This window comes from Calidris pugnax, unplaced genomic scaffold (assembly GCF_001431845.1).
Source record: "Calidris pugnax isolate Ruff unplaced genomic scaffold, ASM143184v1 scaffold39, whole genome shotgun sequence".
Classification (NCBI taxonomy): domain Eukaryota; kingdom Metazoa; phylum Chordata; class Aves; order Charadriiformes; family Scolopacidae; genus Calidris; species Calidris pugnax.
This window is the reverse complement of record NW_015090828.1, coordinates 2699738-2727493: the sequence shown is the minus strand read 5'-3', so window position 1 is coordinate 2727493 and position 27756 is coordinate 2699738. Positions and strand designations below refer to the sequence as shown.

At 44.6% G+C, this 27756-nt stretch overlaps 1 protein-coding gene across 2 annotated transcripts; it reads left to right on the top strand.

Moving 5' to 3' along the window:
• The first annotated feature begins 595 nt into the window (after positions 1–595).
• SNCG (synuclein gamma) lies at positions 596–26703 on the top strand. 2 transcript variants are annotated; one of them, XM_014940563.1, is made up of 6 exons: positions 596–744; positions 6437–7560; positions 12560–12601; positions 16281–16408; positions 25138–25206; positions 26299–26703. In XM_014940563.1, the coding sequence occupies exons 2-6, from the start codon at positions 7440–7442 to the stop codon at positions 26317–26319; spliced, it is 381 nt and encodes a 126-aa protein (XP_014796049.1). In that variant the 5' UTR covers positions 596–744; positions 6437–7439; the 3' UTR covers positions 26320–26703. The 2 variants fall into 2 exon arrangements, with proteins under 2 accessions (XP_014796049.1, XP_014796048.1); XM_014940562.1 differs by lacking the exons at positions 596–744; positions 16281–16408 and adding an exon at positions 13487–13614 and having other exon boundaries at positions 6678–7560.
• The last annotated feature ends 1053 nt before the right edge of the window (positions 26704–27756 follow it).

Here is a 27756-nt window from a genome sequence, read left to right as displayed (position 1 = left end):
TTCAATTATTTTAAGTCATCTTGTAAATCCTTAAATTGGTTAATGATTAAGTGCTGCTAAAATTCAAGCTCTTAATCTCAAATCATTAATAAATTTTGAATTGCTGTTAAATCATAACCGTGCCAAGTATTTCCATCCGCAACAATAACAAATTATGAGTGTTAAAGGATTCAGAGTAAATGCACAGCAAAAAAGAGTTCACAAACATCCATTTTTGTGTAGCCTTTGCAAAGCAGCTCTGTGAATCAGACTGTTCCTATCAAAGTGGAAGATTTTCATGAAATTGGCCTTCAGAGAGGTCAGGATTATTGAGCCTTTTTCAGAATTTCTGCTTGGGTTGTCATCTCTGGATGTGGTGCCTACTTTTGTGTGTGTCTGTGTGTTTTTAATTAGTGTCACAAAAAAACACTTGCCAAGAGCTGCTGTCAAGAGCTAGCCCTGTCACCACATCCTAATAATAAATAAATAAATTTAAAAGGCTGTGGAGGTTGGATGTAGCTTTCTTACTGGTTTTGCTTTACTTGATGGTGCTGCTTTTAGTTTTGTTGCTATCATAAACTGTATTTCTTTTCTCACTGTCTTGCAGGGGGATGCGCCTTTGCATTTTTAAGAATATAAGGAGAGAGAATGATTCTCCACTGACGAAGAGGTGGGAATTCTGGTGCAGGGCTGCTAGGTCATGTCTCCGTTTGAATGATGAGATCCACAGCCCAAAGTTCAGCACGCCTCTGCAGAGCATTAAAGGTAAAGCTTTTTTGGAGTCATTCCAATGGCATCTGAAAAATAAGAGGATAAGGCTTCCAAAAGCCTGGAAAGATTTTGTTATTAAAGGCTGTGGATTTGTATCTCCTTATCACTGGTTGGGTCTGGACCCTGTCCTTCTGATGGCCTACTTTATGCTTAATGGAAGAACCTAGAAAACTGCAGAATTGCCCCTACTGACCTGTGATAGGCACTGCTGTGTAAGAGCAATTAAGCCCTAGGGCAGCAACAGTGGCACATGGGGCAAAGCAGAGAGAGATTTTGATAATTTTGAGGGCAAAACCTGCTCTTGCTGTTGTCATCACTTCTCCAGGGAGATGAAATCACAAGTTCTGGACTGAAGATTGAAAGAAATAAGCAACTTCCCTCTGTTCCTTCCTGCTGCTTTTATTTCAGAATTGTTTGCATCCTGCTATAATACATGTTAATGTGTGAATATTTTATGTGCCATGTTTCGCATACAAATGTGCCTTTCTTCCAAGTAACTGAATGTGACCTAAGCATTGTGTTTGTTTACTTAATAAGACCCATTATTGGGAAGGAACTGAAGCAAACATGAGACAAAACAAACAACAGGTTTGTAATCTGAACTGCTGTGTGATCATGGCTTGCAGAAAAGTGATTTTATGCTAGAGATATTGAAGCTGTCCCACATGTGACTGACTTCCAAACCTTTTGGACTTGTCTTTCAATATATACCCTTCCAATTAGTCTTAACTCATCCATTAAGCCTTTATTCTTCATGGATGTGATACCTCCCAAGAGGTGGGGCAGTGTTTCTCTGCTGTCCTCCTGGCTTGGAATATCTGCTGCTCCTTCAGGTGCAAGAACCCATTTTCTGTGCCTTTTCAATGAAGCTGCCTACGAGTACAGCAATCAGGAGGCACAGATGCTCAGCCAGTTAATAATTTAGAATGACTTTTTAGTAGCAGTTATGAAAGATGTTAAAATATTGAGCGTGGCAGTGACTGGTGTCTCTTTCCTTGTGATGGGCGTAGCATAGGGTGCTGCCACGAACTCATAGAAGGCATGAATTATTCAAGGGACCCTCCTTACTGAACACTAGTTAAAGTTTCTGTCTAATAGCTGTTCTGATTTGGGGTGTCTGAATTGCACATTCAGGTTATATTGTTGGTTCATAACATTACTTTCATTGGCAGACTGAGCTGTAAGTTTTCTTGCTTTAGCATCTGTAGAGGAGCAGGTATGAGGGGTGTATCTATTTAGGAACAAAATACACCACAACTTTGCCTCATGGAACCAGGGAAAACAGATATACAAGGCCATTTGCTGTAATGATTTGCTCAGTGCGTTCTGAGGTCAATCTCTTCTAGGAGGTACTTTCTAGATGAGAAAGACAACTCTGCACCACCTAACATCAAGAGATATCTTTTCACTTTTCAGTTGCCTGCTTTAGGCTTGGTGTACGTTACAGAGCTGGGCACCATTGCTGGAATAGAAAATGGGTGAGATAAACCATATTTAAAATGTAATTTGGAAAATTATTTGGAAATAAATGTTACTCCAAAGGTATACATGAAACCCTGCCAGTAAGTGACATGTTAATAACAGCGTGGAGATGTTTGGAGCTGCCCAGATACTTCTCAGAAGTTTCTAGCAGTTCTCAGAACAGCTAGCCAAAAAGCCCACCCCACTCACTCTTTGTTTTGGCAACTAAATTTGACAGGTGGTAGATATTGTTCCTCCACTCTTGGTCCCTTGCCATTTGTGGCTTTTTTTTCCTGTGCCCTTATTTATGAAAATAATTTGTCCCCAAGTATTTCTGAGAAATACTTAAAACTGATCTTCAGACCTCAAACTAGTTTTGCCTTGTAATTATAACAATTTCCATTAAACACAGTTCTTAACCCCCTCCAGCATTGCCTGCCCTGAGAATTCAATGCCCCGTTTGCAATTCCATAATCGAGTCTTCTGGATAATCGGTGTAAGGTGTAAAAATCTCATCTTGGCCCCTTTCAGTTTGTTTAGAGTCAGAGCCCTGCAGCTACAGCTGGGTAGGAGGGGGGTGACCATGCAGTAAACAGTGCCAAACAATATGCTTGATAAATGGCTTGTACGTACTTGAAAAGTAAATGCACTGGCCGTTCCACCGGTGTCTCTCTGGAGAAAGAGCCCTTAGAAATTAAATTTTCAATTGATAGATTCAGATTTATTTGTTTCTTTTGTATTTTCCCAGATTCACTGCATATTCTGTAGTGCTCTTAATTATAGACTTAAATTCAGAATCTGTGTATTTAAAAGAAAAGAAAAAAAAGCCTTGGAAAAATGTTTTAAAAGACAAGAAAAGCTGGAATTGTTTTAACAAGCACGTGGGCATTATTTTAATAATGATGTGTTCCTTTACATTCACATATCCCAGCTCCAAATCTCTGAAGCAGACTGAATAACCGAAAGGATTTTATGCCTGGGCAGATGAATAGGACAGTTGTGTCGATGGCTGCGCAGCAAGGGAATAACTTCTCATTAGGCACTGGTTTTCAGAAAACGCTGTCTCATTCCCTGCCCGCTGCCGATGCGCACACGTGCCTGTGCAGCAGCTCCGGGGCAGGGGAGCAGGGGGAGAGGAGTGTCAGAGGGGGGATGCTGGGCTTGGAAGGGCTCCTTCCAGTCGTCTGTCCTTCGGAGGAGTGAAATGAATTCTCGTTGACTATATTTTTATTAGTTTGTTCAAAAGCTATCACTGGTATTCAATAGCAGAGATCAGTCATGAAAGACTGCTGAGTGCTGTGCTGGCAGCACTGCTGGCTGTACGTGTGCCTTAAAGATGGCTCGTCCATCAGCCTTCATGCTACTCCTTCCCTGGCAGAGGAAATTACTCATTAGCTATGCAAACGTACATGCAGGGATTCAAGTCCTAGACTGTTTGCCAAGAGGATGTCAGACAGAACTGCTTGTTTTTGTTAGGGCATGGAAATGAACAATCTAAGACAGTTCTCCTTTCGGCATTTTGAAGTTTTCATAAATGGAGAGAGGGAGGATTTCTGTTTATATAGCTCAAGGTTTGATCCTGTTAATGTTAATATTGTTCTCCACACAAAAACTTCCTGAAATAGAGGATCTTTACCAGCCACAAAAACAGTCTGTCTTTCTTTTCCTTACCTCTCTTTCAAACGTCATGCACCATTTAAGTACTTTAATAGAATATGACCAAATCTCACTCCTTTCATCCAGTGGGATGCCTTTGTCAGCTGATAGTCTCCAGCGTAAGTTGACCATTAAAGGATGAGGTTATGGATTTGTTGCAATTGAGAAAATTAAAGAGGGAAGAGACAAAAATTAAGTAAAATCCTGCTTTAGTCTGCTGCAGACACAGAGAAAAGTCAGACAGTAGAGGTCAGGGAATATTGATTTCTGCTTTGCATTGTTTTCTTTTCCTTTCTTCTGTGCTTTGGGAATAGGTAGACTTGAGTTAGGCTTGTCTTGCCCATATTCCAGAATTACTGGCAGGCATCACAAAGGTTTGCTGCCGGGTATTAGCCACCAACACCCGAGAGAGGTTTAGGTGTGTGGGGACTGCACGTTTCAAGACTTGCCAGGAACTATGGTGTTATGCAGCAAGAAACTCACTGAACAAGCCTTGTATAGCCAGAATTCACACTTTAAATCATTAACAGTTGAATGGTTTGTCATTGCACAAATCAAGACGAGGCTTTCTTTTGGTATTACGCAGATCAGCTAAATGTTTGTGAGACACAAATTTGTTTACAAAGTGATACAGATGAAGTGCAATAGTAAAAAAAAAAGGGGGGGGGTGGGGTGGGGTGTGCAATTTAATGTCTACCTTAACTGACTTCTCCCCAGTGCCCCAAAGTAGGTAACAGAGAAAAAGAGGTTGCGGCCAGGTGAACTGGGAACTTGGTTTCTTTGAATGGCCCATTGGAGGAGCTTCTCTTTAGCTGCTGACTGTTATCCAATATAAGGGAAATATTGTTTTCTTGGGCATGAAGTTGAGATCCTCACAAAGTCTGAAAGCCAAGGTTGCTTACATTAACTCCTGTTGTTAAGTTTGTCCAAGGTAGGATTGGCAACAAATCAGAACTGAATCCTCTGCTTAGAATAGAAATAGGATACCGCAGTTGCCATGGGGTGGCAAACGTTCAGGAGCAGTTATTGATGCTTACCCTATAGAGATAATCTACGATATTGTCCTGAGTCCAGGGCATTCCTAAAAGGGTTTCAAGGTAGAACAATGCCTGTGCAAACTGCCTGCTGCCTTGGGATTGATCCAGCAGCATTTAAATGCCTCTTGTGAGCTCTTTTGGAAGGTCATGGGGAGAGGAAAAGGCAGGAAAGGAGTATCCCACTCGAGTACCGACCAATTCAGTCTGGTGATGATTCATGTTTCACATCCCAGGATGGCTTGATATTTCATGTATTTGTTACCTTTTATAGCAATGCAAAATATGTAGAATTCAATTGTTACAAATCACAATGCAGAACAAGAGCTTAACAAAATCAAAATACACTTCTCACTCAGCCTTATCAGGCTAGACTTTCTCCTGAAAATACCAGCAAAACCCGCAACCCTGGGAAGTACCGTGCTCTGCTTTAATGCTCTTTGAAAGTCCAATGCAAAAGGAAATGGGCCTGGTAGCCATTCCCAAAGATGGCAAATTTACTTTTTACTGAATGTAGTAAAAACAAGAATCCTGCTCTGTGCCCAATGAAATCAATGAGAGTCTTGCAACTGACTCCAAGAGCAGCTAGCTTAAACCACTGGTTGTATGATACAATAAAACATGAATATCTTCAGTCCAAGAATACACCAGGGGCAGAAGCGAGCCCCAGCCGTGCATCCTGGATAGCGGTCAATTGGCCACCTAAAGGAAATTTTAAAAAATAGTAAGAAAAACCTTTTTTTCACTCCTTGCTGCAACTGTCTAGAACAATGAGAGCTCTTATAATAATTGCTATGTCGTGATGCCCTGAATCTTGCACTTTTTTTAATTAACAATTGATGCATTTATTAGTCTGTCAGAGATTTGGCTACTCTACATTCAAATGGAAATTTGTTCTTCATTTATAAGGGGACCCATTTGTAAGAAAAAGGTTAAGAAATCTGTACGTTATTTTCCAGATCAACAGTCTTTCAGCTGTTTCAGTATGGAGTAAAAAAATGACCCCCAAAATTAAAGAAATAAGCTTACTTCCACAGTAAGAACTATGTTTGTGCACCTGTCTGCTTGTATGTGCAGACATGTCATTTTTTCTTTGGACTTGTGTCTTTTCTCCGCAGTCATTCCCCATCTGACCCTTCCAGGCTGGCAACTAGTGGTGGCATTTCTTATGGACCACCACACTTCTTGATGCTATGGTGTGCTACCCTCACATGGTGCAGTTAAACCTCTGAAGTTCATATTCTGTTTGCCTGGCAAGGAAGAGCAGCCAAAGCTGGTCAGGATTTGTGCTCTATGACTTCCATGGTTTCAGATATGACACCATTAAACAATAATAAAAATAGATAATCACTTTCTTGCACCAGCAATTGCTTTCACAGGTGCTTGCACCGAATTTCAGTTTGTGCTAGAGGGACAATAGCTGATTCAGGCCACTCAGAATCTACTTCAGAAAACAATTATCTTGAGTTTAACTTTAAGCACTTTAGGATATCCAACTGCAATTAACAAGGATACTTTTTGGTATTTTTTCCTAGTGAAGCCGTGAGGCTGGGAGGACCCTCTCTGCAAACTGTAAGATTTCCCTGGTGTCAGTATCCAGCTGGATGATTCTCTGGTTCGACTGTGCTCTTGGTGAGACCTCTGACGTGAGACCTCTGTAGACAGAGCTTTGTCTCGCTCTGCAGCAGCGAAGCTCTGTCTACAGCAACTCAGAGAAACAAATAGGAAACAGGATTTCCCCCAACAGGCATCTGATTTTTCAGAAATGAACTATTGTAATGGAAGTGCAGCTGAGCAAAAACCGTAATTTATACTTAATTCCTTGAGGGGCCAACTTCAGACTTGACAAACGTGGCACCAAGCACCAAGCTCTAGCTGGTTCCCCTTTTCTCTCAGTGTTTACTAGAAATAATGTTCTTGTTGGGGTTTTGTGCAGGATGGGTTCTGGTAACTGCCAGACCAAGAAACCTGACCCTGTTTGTTTGCTACAGACGCTGCAGCTTTACATGCTCTCCAGCCCCTGGGAACCCAGGAGAGCCTGTGTTTGCCTCCTGCAGCAGCCTCGGGGAGATGCCCTTTCAGGAACTCAGCTCTTCAGATAAAAAGTCTCCCTCTTCACATGAGAGCATCCTTGAGTGAGAGCATTGCAGTTTATTTTAAAAGCTTTATCTGTCTGGAAATTTTCCAGACAGTCCCTTACCTACCGATGTCGTCGTCGTCCTCGTCCTCCTCCTCCTCCTCTCCCCCTCCCTTCTTAAATCTTCCCAAGCAGATCCATATCATTAATATTTCAGTATCAGCTGTTCACAGGCATTGGCTACACTGCAGCGCACTTCATCAATAAGAGCCGGCGAAGGCTGTGAGGTTTGTCTCACTCTGCCTTCATCCAGCAGAGAAGTAAGAGCAAAGGCAGAGACTGGCAGGGGAACCGCGTATCCACCGAGGGTAAGGCTGCACGGTGCAGTCCTGGTCTGCAGGTGCTTTTTGCTGCTGTCCCTCACTCAGATCGTCCAGGTAATACCCTAGGAAGCAACAAGAATGGATGTCTTTAAGAAAGGTTTCTCCATTGCCAAAGAAGGTGTGGTGGCTGCTGCAGAAAAGACCAAGCAGGGAGTGACGGAGGCTGCAGAGAAGACCAAAGAAGGGGTGATGTATGTAGGTAAGAGAGAACTGTTTTCAGTCTACGTTTGAGCATGAGCTGTCACGTAGTTTGTTTCTGAGAAAGTCTGGGGAGATGATATTGTGGCTAAAGCTTAGGAGTGAATGGTGGGAGGTCTGGATAACATCCTCAGCTCTGTCACAGAATGGCTGGTACGCCTGGGGTGCCTCATCCTCCCCGTGCCTCAGTTTCCCCCACTGCAAAATAGACATAGAAATAGCCACTACTCTGTGGGAGGCAGAACTAAAACAATGCAAAAGGGCTTAAGCCCAGGTTTTTTGGAAGGTTTTTGTTATTGCTGTTCACTTGCAGAGTGAGTCAGTACTTCCCCGAGCACTGCTGATCTCCACCTCACCTCCACGCTGTGAGACACACACTGAGGTCCCTGAGGGGAGCCAGCAGTGTTATTAAGTGGGGTTGGAGGATGCATCTGTTTCCCCACAAACATACTGTTTTAACCTGTAATCCTTCTCCTGTTCGCCAGCCTGATTCATTCCCCATGTACGCATTAATCTTGCTTTACAAGGGACACCCAAATTCATTTTGCCCACGGGATAGGATCTGGAAAACACTGTGCCTGCTCTCCTGCTAGAGACCTCTCTCAGCTAATGTGCTGTTTCAGAAACCTCCCCTTCAAGGTCACCCTTGAAATCCAGTATCTCCACTACCTAGCACATGTAATTATATGGCTGGATGGTCAGATATTCCAGATACTATAAAATCTATGAAGTTTCCCCAGACTGATTACTTTGGTCCTGATTACTGCACCTCACACAGCTTTTTATGTTTGCCAGATGTAGGAGTGAGGGGTTTTTTTTAGTAAGAAAGTTTACATGCAGATTCTTCCTGCTGTCATGCTGCAACATCCGCAGCTGTACGTAGCTACTATATTTAAAACAGTTATATAGCTCCTGATATATATATTTGTAAATTACAAATTAAATACAAACTTTATGTGCCACAGACCTGGTAATGTCTTCATCCTGAAATTGGCAGCTATTGGCGTGCTGTGAATGAACGTATGTAACAGTTCACATTTCAATTTGAAGCTGACTCACAAGAAAAAAGGTAAACAGCATCCCTGTAAATAATTAAACTAACTACAGTAATTGAAACACCAGCCTGTGAAACGTCACATCTAAGTGCCAAGTTGTGGCATCCCTACTGCTCCGGCTGTGTCCTGATTTGAGTGATGTTAGAAAGGATTATTCCAAATTTTTATACATAATTCCTCACATCCCCATTCAGTCATGTTGTACATCTCCGTACTGTGACCTGGCTTTCATTTCTGCACAGCCGTGAGGTACAGAGTCTGCTCATGAGACCCTAACCTTTTCAATGAAGTTTTCTAAAAGCCTTCTAAAAACCTAGATCTCTGAATGAGGATCAAATAAGGATCAAGGTGAAGATGAAGTGCTTTCTCCTTTTCCTTTTTCGTTTTGGTTTGTTGGGCTTTTTTGTATACTGCCAGTTCCTGCCCTGTCATGCACTGGATAGTGCGTTGCTTTGGGGGTGATGCAGTTCCTGTTGCACGCTGGGGGATGCTCAGCCCTTTGGGAAATATTCAGTCTTTCACCGGCAGGAAAAAAAAATTCTGGTTAACTCAGAAAAAATATTTTTAAATGGAAAAGGTAGAGGCCAGGTATATTGATTAAAACTGGAGGGATTAGTATATTGTCAATGCCACCTTTTCTCACTCTATGACACATGAAGGGTTAATCAGAGACCTGAACTGTTCCTTCCTCTGCAGAGCCCTATCCCGGCAGTTTGGGCTAGAGTGTTATGTGATGCAACCTGATTTTTTGGATGCTAGGAGAAAATAATACTTGTATAAAAGCTTGAGGGTCTTTTCAGAAAGTTGTGAAATTGGTGGTGTTAGTGGTACCCCAAAGCCTAGGAAGGATTAAGCAGATCCCTGACTTTGATTCAGGTTCGTGTTAACTCATCACTGACTCTCCAAGGATGATTCCAGACATCTGGGCACAACCACCGCCTCTGGTGAGTCACTCGCTGCCGCCCCAGGAGAAAAAAATGCTCAGGCAGAGGCATCCGCCTGGAGCGGACGGTGTCATCGGGCCTCTGCGGCCACCTCATCCCTTCTCTCTGAGACACGTGGGCTCAGTTCCCACAATCCGTGCCCGAGGTGCCTCCCCCCTGTGCTAGCACCGCAATGCGGGCCACAGCTGGGCTGCTTACAGATGCTGCCATCGCTGGGGGAGTCATGAGCCTGGGGTGCTCCTGCCCCACTGCATGGCTTGCTGAACACAGAGGGTAGAGAAGAGGGTGCACGAGAAGAGAGACGAATCCTGTAGCATAGGCCACCTTCAAACTGTAACAGCCTCTGGGTGTGCTGGAGCAGCTGAGGGTTCTTGATGGTTAACATATCCAGAAGTTGCAGGCTGCCTTTTTTATTTGGTTTAAATAGGGGGATAAGTGATGCTGAAGTTAATTAATGAAGTTAATGCAAAGCTGCATCAGAGTATTGAGTATAAAGTCATTAATACTGTTTAATACTATAGTTCAGGAAGCCTCAACAAAGAATGTCCTTCTAGTTTTCCAGAGCAGCTTTCAATCGTGCATGTCGAAGAAAGCCCCAACACACCAAGTGTCACTTAAACAAAGCGACTCCAGCACAAAATCCAGCAGGATTTATGGTGCATCATAATATCCTTTTCTGCCATAACTCTTCTCCCACCGCACAGCGCTCCACCACCTTGGGTGCACCCTTCTGATGCTGAAGCTATTACAGATGACTCACAGCACTCAGCAAAGGCAGGATGCATGAACTTTTAATTCTGTGTACACAAGCCGCAGGCAAGGACTAATGAGTGAAATGAGATTGAGCATCAGGTGATTGCTTTCTGATTCAAAAGATGCGGGTTGCTGGCAAGGGTACGCGGCGGAAGGTCAGGTTTCATGTGGTCTGGATGGATGCTGAGCCTGAGTCATGGGGTGTGGTGAGGAGACACGTTTCGGGAGAGGAGGCAGGCTCTCCCCAGCGGTGGCACTTCCCACTGCCATCACTTCTGTCCTGAAATGGGTTCGGGTAACTTTCTTCTGCCTGCATCCCTCCTTTATTTATTAATTCCATTATTTTCCAGCAGAAAATATGGCCCTCACCCACTCCCCTTCCCTTGCAAAAGATTTGAGCCCAGATAGCCATCTTAAATAAAAAGTCTGGTAAAAAAAAAAAAATACAGAAGTACAACTCTTGTTTCACTGTCTGTGTTTACTGCAAGACTGAAACGTATGCAAGGGTAGTACAGCAAATTATATACTTTGCTTACCTAATAACAGCTCTTTGCCCAAAAAACAGCCAAGAAGGGTTAAACTTGAACATCTGCGTGTGATATGAGAAGATCTTGTATGCCACATCAATATTGTGGCAGTCTTTTATTGGAATGGCAGTGGGAGGGGGAGTGAAGCAGGATGGGGGCTGAACCCAGTATGCGTTTGGCCCCATCAGGAGCTCTCATTCATCTGCTCACTGCTCTGCTTCTGTACACCTTTGTGTGTCATGGGCACCGTTATTAAATCCAGTTTACAGCAGTGCACATGTATGCTATGCATCATTAGGAATTGCAGTTTACAGCAGTAGCACGTATAAAGTATGAAGATTTAATCTCTTCAGTTTTAACACAGTTTGGGAGGGTGGAGTGAAACGTTGAGGGCATATTGTAATAGAACAGCTTTGTTCTGCCCCAGGCAACCAGTACAACCACCCAAATAAATCAACAATTGGGAATTACGTTTGATAATACATCACATGCATCAGGCAGAACAGAGCGGGGCTGGATCTGTTGTTATCAGGGCGCTGCACCTGTTTTGTTTTTCAGGCTGCTCATGAGAACGTGACGTGGTTTGTAGCTGACTTCTCCCACCACACCCATGGATGCTCCAGTACCTCTGGAGTTAAAGATCTGCCTGGCTTTCTATTGCTATCATTCTGACAGTTGGCCATAAAAATAATTTTGTTTTATCAGCATGGGAAACTTGAAAAGAGCCTGCATAGGTGCAGATGATTTATAAAATACAGTAAGGTGGGACCAGTGAAACCTTTTGGCACATGTTTATTTAACTTCCAACAGAGATAAATTTGATCCTTTATTTTTGGAATGTGAAAAAGCATCTAGTTTTGGGGGAGAGGGGAGGCTACCCATCTACCATGTAATTTATCATACGTGCTGCAGTATACAAATCAAAGAGATGTGTAACAGGTCACTTCAGCCTTGGAGGAAACCCACAGAGGCTAACTATTCCTTAAGGGCTACTTGTGTTTTGAACTGAATGCCCTTGCATCCTGTTAGCTTTTCTGCCTTCAGAACAGCAAGATAAATTACAATGTAAGCATACATACGGTGTACTTTCAAAATTTGAGATAAAAACATCTACATTCTGTATATTGCTGCACGCAGGCACTTACAGCCTAGGCTGGGGCACCAAAATGGGAATCTAGTAATTAGGTGTGTAGTAGGTGGGTGGTGCTTCTGCACATCCAGCCTCGAGTCTTTACTAGAGCTGTAGAATGAAGCTTTAAATGACCACTGCAACCAAGTATCCTGCTGAAAGGCAGGGGAGAGTAACAGATGTGACTCGTCTTGAAAGACTGAAGTAGGTGAGATTTTGCCAGGTGACATTTATTTTTATAATTAGGTTAACATTGATTTATCTTCACTTGACTGTTCTTTTCATTTTGGAAATATTCCAGGGGCAGTTTTTCATACTTCAGCATGGTATAATCAAAATTTTTCAGGTCTAGACATCTCCAGACAAATTAAGGTTGAAGTTCTCCAACTCCCAACAAAAAGGGACTCATTGACTATATTGGGGAAGGAAGCTGGTCCCTTCTGCCAGTGCTACAAATGGCTTGTGACTTAGCAGGAGGTGCTGGCACCATGGGTCCCCACCGCATCCAATAAGAATAGGAAGCTGCCCGTGTCTAGAAACCAGGGGGTTCTTTGCCAGATAGCACTGACGGACCGTGTGTTTCCTTTCACAGGTACCAAAACCAAGGAAGGTGTAGTGCAAAGCGTGACCTCAGGTAAGAGCACAGCCCTGAGAGGGATGTGGAAGTCTGTTCTGTGTTGCTGGATGTCTTGATAAGGCCATCATTCCTGCCAAATGGAAGGTCTCTGGGGACTACCGCTGATCTGCGTGACCTTCTATTTGATGAATGGAGAATGCTTGCCAGGAGTGATGGGTCAGGGTCTGGCATTTGCAGTCCGTGTGGATGGGAGCAAATATTGAACCAGTAGAACAGGTCAAAAAAATCTAACAAATGTTACTTGGCAGACTTGGATAATTCACAGCAATTTAGATATTTCATGATGCTAAGAGTGCTGCCCAGCATGCAGAGAGGATTTACTTGCATCAGGTCCTGTTGGGCCAAAACTGTGGGCTTTGGGAGACTCCTGTCAAGTAGTCACAGTGTTGGGGACCCTAAGGGATCCTTCTACATATCCCAAGCCACAAGACAGGGCAGCTGTCTGGACTGCCTTAAAAAGAGATTAATGGATCCTTTTTCTGGAGAATTTCATGACTGAATTACTTTTTTTTTTCCTACCTAGGTATATTAAATCAAACAGAAGGTGCCTGGGGAGAGGTTATTCACAGTCTGCAATGCCAAATACCTTATTTGTGCAACTGTCTCTTAGCAGCTCACAGAGAATTTTTCACTCTCCAGTTGCTCACAAAGACCGACAGGCTGCAGTGCTGCTCTCTGAGCAGCATTTTGAGTCAGACAAAACCCTCACGTACATGATCTAAAATCAGACATGATCTCATATAAAAAAATCCAAATAAGGACTGTACCAGGGCTGGTTTCTTCTCTTACTTTGGTACACTCATTTGCAACCCGTTCCAGTGAATTTGGCAGCCTTTTGGCAGTGTCTACCTCATTGACTTTCTGCTTTTGTTGAAATTCCAGTTGCTGAGAAGACCAAAGAGCAGGCCAATGTGGTGGGAGAAGCAGTAGTAGCCAGTGTGAACACAGTGGCAAACAAGACCGTAGAAGGAGCAGAGACCATCGTGGCCACTACAGGGGTTGTAAAAAAGGTATGTTCGTTTCTTTGGTGATGTGCAGGACAGAAGAGTCATAAATACTGCAAACATTTAGAGTTGATGGTTTTACCTATTTAATGAGAGGCTTTCAGCAATATCTGCTTTTATATAACGCTTAATATTGTTGTATAATATTTTATATCTAATTACAGAATTGTTTAGTTTGAAAGGGACCTCTTGAGATCATCTAGTCCAACCCCTTTAAGGTCAATGAAAGCAGGTTGTCCAGGACCATGTTCAGTTGGGTTTTGGACACCTCCACAGATGGAGACTCCACAACCTGTCTGGGAAACCTGTGCCAGCATTTGACCACCCTCACAGGAAAAAAAAAAATTAGTGTTTTCTTGTGTTCAGATGGCTACATTGATCAATTTTTGCCCATTGCCTCTTGTCCCATCAGCGGGCCCTGCTGGCAAGAGTCTGGCTCCCTGTGTTCTTATGGATGTAGAGAAGCGTTATGTGGAGGGACTTGAGCAGAAATGCAGCCAGGCTGCAGCGAGGGCAGGGTCAGAGCTCTGGGATGTGAAGGAGCCAAGCCCCAGCCCCAGCAGCTCTGCAGGCAGCCAAGGGCAGCAGCAATTCAGCCAAGCCTGGTCCCAGCAGAGAGCATGACCCTCCTTCTCTGCTTGGTGCCGATTTTGACAACAACCAAGCGGTTGTTGATAAGGGCCGCGTGACCCAAACCGTGCATGGATTAAGCCAGATTCAGACAAGGCGTCTTCTGTCCTCCAGACTAATTTGACAAACTGGGTTGTTTCAAGCCAGGGGATTAAGGGACATGCGAAGGAGCAGAACAACTCCCTAGATGGAGGCAAAGTTGATCATTAGAGAAGCTGATTTCAATGGGTGGTAACAAACAGCAACCATTTGTCCAGAACATGAGGGTGATAGTTGGCAGCTCTTTGGTAAGCCCGGATGCGTTGCCCCTCGTGAGGGAGCTGTGGTCAAGAGCGTCGATAGCGACATGAGCTAGATGAGTCACGACAAACCCAAACCCAGAATCAAAGCGAAGCAAGGCTGGCCAAAATTGTTTCAATTGTTCAGACAGTCGGCTGATGAATTTCCTGACCTGCACATAAACACATTGTGATGTGAAACAAAACTTCTACACGCCATATAAATCCTGAGAGAATAGCCTAACAAAAGAGGAGAACAGCAGCTATGAGTGACGCAAAATGTCCTCCTGAAAGCATGTGAAAAGGCCAGATACAGAAGTTCTGCTAAGCCCTTGGGATAAGAGTAATCTCTATTCCCACAGGGAACAGCAGTTAGGCTGCAGGAGTGCAACCCATGATTCCTAATTCCGTGGGCTAGACTACCCCCTTGACCTTCTGACTGACCAGGCATGGGGTGGTTGACCCAGGAGAGCCAGGAGTTTGCTGATAGTAAGAATCAGTCCTGCAGATACCAAAGTGTCTCCCCTTCTGGCAAGGACCAAGCAGCAGCAATCCTCTTCCACTTTAGTCCTAAATGACAGCTCCCTCCTCAAAAACTGGTGAGCTACAACTTACAGGTTTTAGTTTCACAACTCAAACCAGTCAACATGGTCTGTTTCCACCCTTGAACAGGTAGTACCTTAGAAAACCAGTGATTCCTTCACCCTAATAATGGTTTGAGGTTATGCAGATTGCAGGCAATACACAAAAGCTGTGAGTTTTCCAGAGGGTTAAAGCATTAAGCATCTGAGCTGTCATTCTGGCATCTTCTGGCAACGTCCACCTGCTTAGGGGTAAAGTGGAGATTGATCAAGAAGAAAAAAAAAGTGGGATGTGTCCCATGTGGAAGGGCAGACTGAATGAGGGAGCCAGGAAACTGCTTTGGGTACAGTATCATGGTGTCACGCTAAATAGCAGAGGTGGGCAGCAGAATGAAAATGGGAGGAGAAAAGCAAGGCAAAAGAAGTCACAGGAGAAAGAAATTCAGGAAAAATGTTTGTTTCTGTGAAAGAGAGGGGTTATCTACTCTAGCATTTTACTTCAGCTTAAATCATTCTTAATTCTTAATACTTCAGCTTAACCATTCTATGATTCTGTGAAATTAGGAGTGCAAATCTTCTAGTCATCCTCACTCACCATACTTCAGTTGTATCCACTACATACCTTTGGGATAGCAATGACATGGAAGATGGAGCTCTTAAGTGCATCCCAGCTGCTAATGGGTTAATAACCATGGGGCCAGAGCTGCTCTTACATATCCCAAGCCACAAGACAGGGCAGCTGTCTGGACTGCCTTAAAAAGAGATTAATGGATCCTTTTTCTGGAGAATTTCATGACTGAATTACTTTTTTTTTTCCTACCTAGGTATATTAAATCAAACAGAAGGTGCCTGGGGAGAGGTTATTCACAGTCTGCAATGCCAAATACCTTATTTGTGCAACTGTCTCTTAGCAGCTCACAGAGAATTTTTCACTCTCCAGTTGCTCACAAAGACCGACAGGCTGCAGTGCTGCTCTCTGAGCAGCATTTTGAGTCAGACAAAACCCTCACGTACATGATCTAAAATCAGACATGATCTCATATAAAAAAATCCAAATAAGGACTGTACCAGGGCTGGTTTCTTCTCTTACCTTGGTACACTCATTTGCAACCCGTTCCAGTGAATTTGGCAGCCTTTTGGCAGTGTCTACCTCATTGACTTTCTGCTTTTGTTGAAATTCCAGTTGCTGAGAAGACCAAAGAGCAGGCCAATGTGGTGGGAGAAGCAGTAGTAGCCAGCGTGAACACAGTGGCAAACAAGACCGTAGAAGGAGCAGAGACCATCGTGGCCACTACAGGGGTTGTAAAAAAGGTATGTTCGTTTCTTTGGTGATGTGCAGGACAGAAGAGTCATAAATACTGCAAACATTTAGAGTTGATGGTTTTTCCTATTTAATGAGAGGCTTTCGGCAATATCTGCTTTTTATATAACATTTAATATTCTTGTATAATCTTTTATATATAATTACAGAATTGTTTAGTTTGAAATCATCTAGTTTAGTAAATACTGCAAACATTTAGAGTTGATGGTTTTACCTATTTAATGAGAGGCTTTCAGCAATATCTGCTTTTATATAACGCTTAATATTGTTGTATAATATTTTATATCTAATTACAGAATTGTTTAGTTTGAAAGGGACCTCTTGAGATCATCTAGTCCACCCCCTTTAAGGTCAATGAAAGCAGGTTGTCCAGGACCATGTTCAGTTGGGTTTTGGACACCTCCACGGATGGAGACTCCACACCCTGTCTGGGAAACCTGTGCCAGCATTTGACCACCCTCACAGGAAAAAAAAATTAGTGTTTTCTTGTGTTCAGATGGCTACATTGATCAATTTTTGCCCATTGCCTCTTGTCCCATCAGCGGGCCCTGCTGGCAAGAGTCTGGCTCCCTGTGTTCTTATGGATGTAGAGAAGCGTTATGTGGAGGGACTTGAGCAGAAATGCAGCCAGGCTGCAGCGAGGGCAGGGTCAGAGCTCTGGGATGTGAAGGAGCCAAGCCCCAGCCCCAGCAGCTCTGCAGGCAGCCAAGGGCAGCAGCAATTCAGCCAAGCCTGGTCCCAGCAGAGAGCATGACCCTCCTTCTCTGCTTGGTGCCGATTTTGACAACAACCAAGCGGTTGTTGATAAGGGCCGCGTGACCCAAACCGTGCATGGATTAAGCCAGATTCAGACAAGGCGTCTTCTGTCCTCCAGACTAATTTGACAAACTGGGTTGTTTCAAGCCAGGGGATTGAGGGACATGCAAAGGAGCAGAACAACTCCCTAGATGGAGGCAAAGTTGATCATTAGAGAAGCTGCTTTCAATGGGTGGTAACAAACAGCAACCATTTGTCCAGAACATGAGGGTGATAGTTGGCAGCTCTTTGGTAAGCCCGGATGCGTTGCCCCTCATGAGGGAGCTGTGGTCAAAAGCGTCGATAGCGACATGAGCTAGATGAGTCACGACAAACCCAAACCCAGAATCAAAGCGAAGCAAGGCTGGCCAAAATTGTTTCAATTGTTCAGACAGTCGGCTGATGAATTTCCTGACCTGCACATAAACACATTGTGATGTGAAACAAAACTTCTACACGCCATATAAATCCTGAGAGAATAGCCTAACAAAAGAGGAGAACAGCAGCTATGAGTGACGCAAAATGTCCTCCTGAAAGCATGTGAAAAGGCCAGATACAGAAGTTCTGCTAAGCCCTTGGGATAAGAGTAATCTCTATTCCCACAGGGAACAGCAGTTAGGCTGCAGAAGTGCAACCCATGATTCCTAATTCCGTGGGCTAGACTACCCCCTTGACCTTCTGACTGACCAGGCATGGGGTGGTTGACCCAGGAGAGCCAGGAGTTTGCTGATAGTAAGAATCAGTCCTGCAGATACCAAAGTGTCTCCCCTTCTGGCAAGGACCAAGCAGCAGCAATCCTCTTCCACTTTAGTCCTAAATGACAGCTCCCTCCTCAAAAACTGGTGAGCTACAACTTACAGGTTTTAGTTTCACAACTCAAACCAGTCAACATGGTCTGTTTCCACCCTTGAACAGGTAGTACCTTAGAAAACCAGTGATTCCTTCACCCTAATAATGGTTTGAGGTTATGCAGATTGCAGGCAATACACAAAAGCTGTGAGTTTTCCAGAGGGTTAAAGCATTAAGCATCTGAGCTGTCATTCTGGCATCTTCTGGCAACGTCCACCTGCTTAGGGGTAAAGTGGAGATTGATCAAGAAGAAAAAAAAAGTGGGATGTGTCCCATGTGGAAGGGCAGACTGAATGAGGGAGCCAGGAAACTGCTTTGGGTACAGTATCATGGTGTCACGCTAAATAGCAGAGGTGGGCAGCAGAATGAAAATGGGAGGAGAAAAGCAAGGCAAAAGAAGTCACAGGAGAAAGAAATTCAGGAAAAATGTTTGTTTCTGTGAAAGAGAGGGGTTATCTACTCTAGCATTTTACTTCAGCTTAAATCATTCTTAATTCTTAATACTTCAGCTTAACCATTCTATGATTCTGTGAAATTAGGAGTGCAAATCTTCTAGTCATCCTCACTCACCATACTTCAGTTGTATCCACTACATACCTTTGGGATAGCAATGACATGGAAGATGGAGCTCTTGAGTGCATCCCAGCTGCTAATGGGTTAATAACCATGGGGCCAGAGCCCCGGAGTGAGGGCCCTGGAAGGAGCCAGGGGCTTGTGCTGGGCTCTTGGCACCAGCTGTTCTCTCTCCAGATCTGCTCCTATTGTGCTGCACAATTTGCTAATGGAAATAGAGCCAGAGGCTGCCAAGGGCAGTGCTGGGCACTGTAATGTGTTGGAGAGACCCACTGGAGATACACTGAGTGATAAGGTATAGCGGTTAGATGTTTAAAAAATAAATATCTGCTGTTAAAATCTTGCAATCCTGAAATTATACACACAAGCATTCCATCCCCTGAAGTTTGAGAGTGTTGTTGTATCCAGTCCTGAGGCTTGCTCTTGCTCCATCCCATCCTCCTCCTTTTAAATTGCAAAGAGCAGTTGCTAATACCTTATTTCTATTTTCAACAACAATTGTTCCCTGCTGACTTTATAGAGGGGTTGCTCAAAGCACCGGGGGATCTGTGTGAGTACATGGTGAGCACTGAGCGGTGCTGCAGGATGACTTGAATCTGGGGAGTCGAGTGGCCTAGGAGGCATGTCCCCAGCTCAGCATTCCCAGTATTAATATCAATTATGGAGAGCTTGTTGACATTTAATCTGTGCATTTGACAGCTGGGATCAGTGACAGGCTCATACTAGCAAGGAGTGGGGAACTCTAAGGATTCTGGATTAAGCTGTGCTCCGGGGCAGCAGCCGCGGGGTGGTTGAGCTCTGCGGGTGTATCAGGTGGCAACTTTGGCCATAGGGAAGAATCCAGCCCTTCGTGGAACATGGCAGGCACTGAAATGTGGACACACGTGGGGCAGTTGGCAGCCTGCTGCTTCTTGATGTTCTTGGTGGGAGCAGTCGGAGCCAGGCAGAAGGAAATGGGGCTGAGGTAACTGTGCCTACAAGGAGGTGCCAAGTGCCAGACCTCAAGTAGCATTGGCATTGCCTAGCAGGGCTTTGGCACTACTCTGCTTACTGAGTACAAGAAAGTATTGACTCTTTTGGAGGAGATTTAAGTATTAGGTAAAAAATACGTAAATTGAAAGACTATAAACCCTTCACAGTTTTTTGGTCCTCAAACCAGGACACTGATATGCAAAGGAGCGAGACCCATCTGTAAGGTGTCTGGTCTGCGGCTCTGCTCCCATCCCAGTCCCTGGGGTGGGCGTTAAGGGATTTCAGTGAGATAACCACCTACTAAATATCCCTGTCTTGGAGAGGATTAATTCTTTGTCTGCATGACACAGCACAAAGTTTGCTGCATTGCAGACACCACGTGGCCGGGAGCAAGTGCGTGTAGGTACACACACTCACAAAATGTCCCTCGGGGGCTGGAGGAATTTCCCCAGTAGCTAATGCTTCCATACGTCCTCCACCTAGATCTTCCCTTTAGATCTCTTTGCCCTGTCAGTTTGTATATGGTTTAATTGTCAGTTTGCGGCTCTGTCGTTTTGAATTGGGTTTGATCTTTTTGTTATTTCACTCCATTAATTATTTGAGCAGTTGTGGGTTACGTGCCACCTCTGGGCACGTTGGTTGGATCACGTCGTTTCTCTGCGTTGGTTGGATCACGTCGTTTCTCTCTGCGCTTGATCTAGCGCACGTGTCCCGTGCCCCGACCCAGCTCACCGCTTTCGTAACCACTGCACATTTTGCATAAGAAATGTTGACGTTCAGGGCCTTAATTCTGTTCAGTTAAACTCTGTGATGCCACTGACACTAAGACAGTTGCACCAGAGGAATTAGAAGCAGCAACTGACGAGTGACCTCCCTGTGGAAGTCAGTTTGGGCAGGGCAAGTGCTACTGGGAGAGGGTGTCCTGGTTTGAGGACAACCAAGGGCATCTGAGAGGCCACCGAGGGCAGAGCTGCTAAGCAGAAGGACCAGGGAAATTAACAGCTGAACTACCTTACAATTAAGTAGAATAAATAGTTAAAACTCTTCCCCTTTGTATTTAAGCTTTATCCTTCATATTTAAGCTTCACTGTACTTCACTGATGCCGTGATGAACCCTGATGGTATCCTTCGGCATCACATGGAGCAGGGGAGACTGCAGGAGCAGCGTGGGGTGGGGTACTCTGCCTACAGACACTTCTCTGCTTCCCTCTCACTCTCGTTAGTGCATCCAGGCATACATTTTTCACATGCAGAACAGCTGAGTTAGCATCACCGGTGAAGCCTTAAAGTCTACAAGGACCGTGTGTGGGCTTCATGGCTAAAGGCTGTGCCCCAGTAATCCTGTAGGACAATAATGTAAACATTATTAAATATGTATTATTTGTATTAGCAGCCCCTGGAAACCCTAGGCTGTGAGCTGCATGAAAACAAAGCTACATTGGGTTTGTAGGGTAAGAGAGGAACCCTGTGCTCCTGTCTCTCTGTCCTCTCGGTGGGTCCACTCGCTTTAATCACGGGTTGACCTCTTAGTCAGAGCTGTCAGCATCACTCCGAGCACATTCAGCCCGAAACCCATCCCAGGACAGCCCGTCCATAGGACCTGTCAGGTCGCCTGAGGGTTTGCAAGGGAGTGGTTTGGGGATGCTGCCAAGGAGCATTGCTTTTGCTCCAACGCCCAAGGTCACAAGCGCTACAGGAGGCTGAACCTCTCCCCGCCTTATGCAATTGATGTCCCATTGCGGGCTGTTCAATTTGCAGCACATTAGGTTGCCAGTGAACCTCTCTGGTTTTACAGCCTTAAACTAATAATAATAATGAGAAAAGAAATCTTGCTTGCTACCGAATTTGTTGAGTTTTTGATGAGTAATGCTCCAGCATAAAACATTTAGATTCTGCGTCTTTTCTCCGTCAGATAAGGAAGATAATCCTGATAAGCTTTTTTTATCACAGAATTTTGGGGGATGGTGAAAAAAACTCACTGGCCTGTAACATAATATGGATAAAAGTATAAATTCCCTTTATGTATAGACTCAGCCAGCAGAACATAGAACACAGTTATTGAGCTGAAAAAGGGAATTCCATAGAACCAATGAAATAGAGAAATCTGAAGAATCAAATTGTAATTAATTTTTTTTTAAATCTGTGGGCTTTTAAAATCTGTTTTTAAAGAAACATATTAAAATATCTGAACCCAGGAGCCTGCAGTATGCTCTATTTAAGACCTCTTAATATTGTGCAGGAATATTTTTATAAATGGCAGGTCCTAATTTGTTGAGTTTTTCACTAGTGATACTTGAACATGTAACTATGTTCCATAGCCTTAGTGAAACATTGTATTTTATATATAAAAATCTTCTATAGTGTATATATTCTATATACAAATGTATTTTTATATATAAAAAATACTTTAAAATTTTTATAACACTCCTGTAATTAATTCTAAGGTCTTGTGTTTCACTTTATTATTATGTTAAACTACTCACTTTTCTCTAATCTCTAGCCAATAAGATTCAACACCCCCCTAAAAAAAGTAGAATAAAAGAGCCTATAACAAACTAAATCAGTTTTTTATCATTTTAAATGCTTTTTCTAAGACATACATAATTTCTGAGGGGGAAAAAAAAACCTGCTTGCCATTTAAGAGCAGGAGGAGCGTTACTAATTACTTCATGGTTGTAACTTGCCTTTCCCTTAGAACATTTTATCCCTTTTAATGAGGAGATGAACACTGAAAGGAATGGCAAAGTTCTCGCTGTCCTCCAGGGAAGCTGGACTGTCACCCTTGCTTTCTTGCCCAACATCACGCTGTGAGTCACTGTTACAGCGGGGGTTGGTACCCAGGAATTTCTGGCTTTCCATCCGAAGGGAAGACCCGTACATCACATATTCCTCCTCTGTCTATTATTTTCCTGACTACTCACCAAGCTCCCCGGCCAGCTAACGCCCCGCTGAAGAATGCAGCCCTTCCTCATCTCATGCTCGCTATTCTGGGCAGGGTGGGAAGCGCGTGAGAAAAAGGCTGTGAGGCGACGTCCCCAACACGGCCTGACACCTCTTCATCCTGCCATTGTGCTGGTTCCTCCACCACAGTTTAGAAACACTCTCCAGAAACACGGTTGGCTTCCCTTTCTAAAAATAGAGGGATGAGTCACTTTTATCCTTCTGGAGCAGAGTCTTGGCAGAGAGCATGATTTAAGGGATATAATAAGCAGCACAATAGCTGAACAGGGATTCTTCAGCCCACCCAGCACTCTCAGATGCAGTGTCCTCAGGATGGTCCTGAGGAAGGAATCCACTTTTCCATGACTGTTTGCACATCTACCAGAACTCCCACAGGGAAGAGTAGGTGGTCGTGCCCTGTAGAGAGATGGGGTGTGCTGCACTTGTCCTTGTGTCCCTATGGGCTGTCCCCCAGTTTTCCCAACGTGGCTCAGCGCTTTCAGCAGTCGCCTTTGATTCACCTTCACAATTTCACAGGCAGATGGTAACCTCATCTGCAAAATCCTACAGAGCGCCTGCTGTTGCAGCTATGGTCATTGGCTTGCACTGCAGATTTATTTTCTTTCCACCCAATAGTCCAAAAACCTGCTTGTAAACCTTCAAAATACAATTTGAGGCTCTTTACCTCCTTTGACCTAACGTGTAGTGTTGAGTTATAAGGTATAGTCCCTTTTTATGGCTCTGTACTCATGCGAAATGTTTTAAAGCCTGGATCCTGAGGCTGAATCAGGCTCCAGAAATTCAGAGTAGCGAGCTCTGTTGCTGACAGCAGGAGAGTTCACTCATTTTGGAAAGGCTGTGGCTGAGTGGCTCCATCAGAGCGGTACCGTGTCCCCAGCAGCACCGAGTCCCGGCCACACTGGGAGCTGGAGACCAGAAACTTGCCTCCGTGATGTGCACAACTGGATATCATTAGGTCACCTGGGCTTTCTTAGCACAGGTCAGGCTGACGGTAGCAAGGCATTTCAGCCAACAACATGATGCAAATTAAGGGCACCTTTCTTAGAAAAATAATAAATCACACTGTGCTTTTCATATGGAGACAGTCCCAGTGCGTGGCTCTCACTGTAAACAAGCTAATTGGCTCTCGGCAGAGAGGTGAAGGGAACGCCTGGAGCTGCGACAGACATCAGTACTGGGCTGGGGATCCTATTTTGGCCATTTTCTTTCTTTGGTGGGTTAATCTCTTAAGATATGGAGAGCAGAAACCCTATGGCAGGACAGTCAGGTTGCAATTCTTCCATCTCCCAGCTCTCCTTCCTGCCAAAAATGGGTCTGAAGTCCGATTTCCAGCTTAAATTTTCTTGAGATCTACCTTATATCTCTGTGAAATACGTCTATTTTTTCCTTTTTATTTCACGTCACCTCTTCTTCCCTGATTCAGTCCCAAGAGCAGCAGGAGTGTTCTCCTACTGTTTTTACTGTTGACTGGACAGGACAATGAAGAGTGGAGCCCCCCAAAACACACTGGAGCATAAAGTTCTGTTTCCAGTAGGTTTGACGGGGACATTTGATTTGTGCCGCATCAACAGCGGCACCAGGGAAAGCAGTGGCCTCCTGTTTCCAAAATATTGAAATTCAAATGATATATCTCCCTTGCATGCAAAATTGACTTTCCCTTTATGTAATATGTTTGTCCCAGGTTCCTTCTATGGTGTCCCTGACTTTATGTGGGAAAAGAGAGTAAAACTTCAGGGATACTGCTGGGTATGTGTGCTCAAAGGGAATAGAGAAGCTTTGTAATTTTAGCAGAGTTCCCTGCTGATTTGGGGCTGGACTGTAGAGGTCCTGCTATTCCTGCTTCCCCCTGCTCTTGCTGGCTGGTTCCACAAAGGTGCATTTCTGCTCTCTGTCCGTTCCCTGGGCATTGTCTTCTCTTCCCACATGGCAAAATCATGTTTAGAGTAATTGCCTGGTAATAAAATCTTTTCCCTTCTTCTTTGAATAGGAAGGTAGCTGAAAGATCTGAGGAAGTAGCTAGAAGAGCCCAAAGTGCTTCTGAAAATGTTCGGGCTTCGAACACAAAGGAAAGCTTTTCCTTTGATTAATGAAACTTTATCTGAGGCGTGACATCAATGCCTGCCACTACAGTATTGCTATATCTAAAATTAGAGTAGTCTATGCAGTGAGTGCTTAGAGTAAGGCAGGGTAGGGAAAGGCTAGGCATAAGCTGTTTTACTCCAGGTAAATGTATTTGTTGTTCCCAAATTTCTCCACATTGAAGGAGTCAAAACTGTTTGGTTTTTGTGACAAGAAAGAAAACTTCAGAAAATGAACTGGTTTTCTGTGTGAAAAAGATCCTAAATGAGGCTGTAAGAAATTGAATTGCTTGTTCACAGACATCTGCTCTAGCACACTGCACGAAAAATGGATTTCGAGCAATATTTGCCATCTATTAAACCCTGTATTTTATTCGTGTGTGTAATGCTCAGACACGTTTCGTATAGTCTGCTCGAACAGCCTGTCTGAGATTAGGGGGATGACTCTGCGTGTGCTGGCAAGGACAAACGTCTCACTTGTGACTTGGCAGGAGGACCTGGCAGCGCCGCAGCCGCCCGAGCAGCCGGCGGGAGAGGGGGCCCCGGTGGCCGTGGGCGAGGTGAGTGACGTCCCGGCGGCCCCAGGGCTCGCGAGATCACACCCGGGTTACTGATTGTCCTCCAGACCACCTCCCCTTTGCTTTCTGTGGTCATACATCTGCTGCAGGCGAAGCCCATCAGCGTTCCCCTTTCCAGGAGTTATTTGATAAAACCTGAGCCCACGTGACCTCACTTTTGCCACTTCCTTTTTTGGGACCGGGAATTTGCTGGGAGTGACAGGTCGCACAGACTGAACCGCTGCTTGGTTTGGGCGTGTAAACACACACATAATAGTTAATGTCATCCGGTGGGTTTATCATCACGCGGAATAGCTTTTCTCTGGCTGCAGCCATGCTTTAGAAGAGCTTTAGCTACCAAGGCAGATTTTTCTATAGATTTTTAGATAGCAAGCTAGATTTGTCTCTAGATTTTCCTATATTTTTATTACTACTTTTCATGCAATGCCTTTTTGAAGCCCTGGATCAAATGTCCATCTCTGGGAGGACGACCTCTTACTGCCCAGCATGGAATTCCCGTTCGGGTTTTGGAGGGGAGGGCTCTGGCTGCCCACCCCACGAGCCCCACGGCACCCCACACACCCACCCTCCCCAGTTTTCAGCCTCTCTGGAAGCTCTGACTTGTTTCCACCCTGCCTGAAGCTCCGCAGCTGGCACCTACCGCCCTCCACCAGCCATCACCTACCACCCCCCCACCTCGGGTGCCAGTGCTACCACTTGGGCGTCCCAAAAATGAACCCTGCTAATCCGGGTGACTTCATGGCTGCATGAGTGCTCATGTCAGCCCGAGTGCCGGGGCGGGGGGCAGAGCTGGCAGCAGAAAGCAGGACATTCCAGCCGGTGGCAGCCCGGCCCCGTGCGAGCTCAACTTCCATCACGTGCAAAATCACACCCACGTTCTCCCCACGGGTCTGAGTTTGAGAGGAGTGTGTCTGGTTCCCGGGAGGAAGGGATAATTCATTTATTTTCTGCACCACATACAGCCATCAGGATTTTATGTGGCGACTCCCAGCACAGATTTTTCTCCTAATTTTATTTATATATTTTTTCCACTGGAAATATTTAGCTGTTTTCCTGTCTTCTCGTCTCTCACAGGGTGAAAATGAAGGCAATTAATCAACTTAGGGACTTCGAGCTCAAAAGAGAACATTCCAATAGCATACATGGAAATATTAGCTGGCACTGCAACAGGAAAATCCCGCTCTCCATAGACTAACTACGATCAGCTCTGTAGCCTTTCACTGCCCTCATAAACCAACCGTGCAATATATGTAAGCCAGGCTCCTCCGACTGTAAGTGAAGTGCAGCCGTGTACCAGGGTGTGTGTCTCCCTCCCCACCTCCCTCCTGCCTTCCCCACCCGCTCGCTTCACCTCTTTTGGTCAGACACGCTGCTCCGTGTCCCGCATCCGTCCGCACGGGCACTTGGGATCTCTAGGTATTGTGGATTTTTTTTTAATTATTTTTCTTTTTAAACTAATAAAAAGGTGTTTGAACAAGTTTTATGGTTCTGTCAGTTTTATTTGCGCATTTTAGACATTGATCCTTGCAAACTGATGAACTCATCCTGTAAAAGCGTGGTGTTAAAATTCAAGGATCTCAGGACTTTGAGGGCCTTAGATCATGACGTAAAAGATGGGGAATAATGAAAAAAATTGTATTTCTGAAATCAATAGGGAGGTAGGCCAGTATTCTGCCTCTCAGGGCTGAAAAATAGAGATTTCACTTTTTAAATACTCCCTCGCATTTAAGAGACAGTGCATGGGGGGAACTGGAAACTAGAGGGCTTTGTAAAGGAGCAAGAAAGTCGTGCTGAGCTCAGTTACCGTTTGTTCTTTGCTGTTTATTCTGCTTACAGCAGAGCTTGGAAACTCTATCCTGACGTCTTCTGGGTGTAATGAACAGCTAGGAGGTAATTAAAGACACATGATGGGCACTGACCTGTTAGATCAGAACTGCCTTCCTGCTGGCAGGGGCAGGCAGGATTCCTGCAAGATGCATGAGTCTGATAGCGGGTGCCAAGGGAGAATTGCTGGTGCCAGGAGAACACCGGGACTGGTACCAGTTGCAGCAGCCAGTCAGTCTGCAGGTAAGGTGCTGAGTGAGAGCAGAGGAGACATTCCACCTTCACAAACGTAGAGAACGGGAAAATGTTGCTACAAGCTCATTGCTATAAATAATGAAGAATGAGTTCAAAGCACGTCAGTAAGCACGGATCTAAAAATGGGGTCTTTTTTATTCACCTACAGTCATAGCATCCACCAATCCATGAGAAGCCAGTATAAACTGATTTAGGCTGCTTCAAAATCAGACTGCAACTTCTCATTAAGCTGCATAATGATGGTGACCATGGAAAGTATTACAGGAGAGGCCTGCTGTAGTATGGAAGGGTCTGGCAAGCGTGATGTCAGCCTCTCTCAGACACTGACAATGTACACGAAGCTGTGCTTGCAGAGACCATGGGATTTCCATCCGACTGGATGCTTGATCTTGGCAAGGAACAGGAACAAAAAAGCCCTAGCAGAGATAACAAGGCCCCTCAAAGGAAGTCATA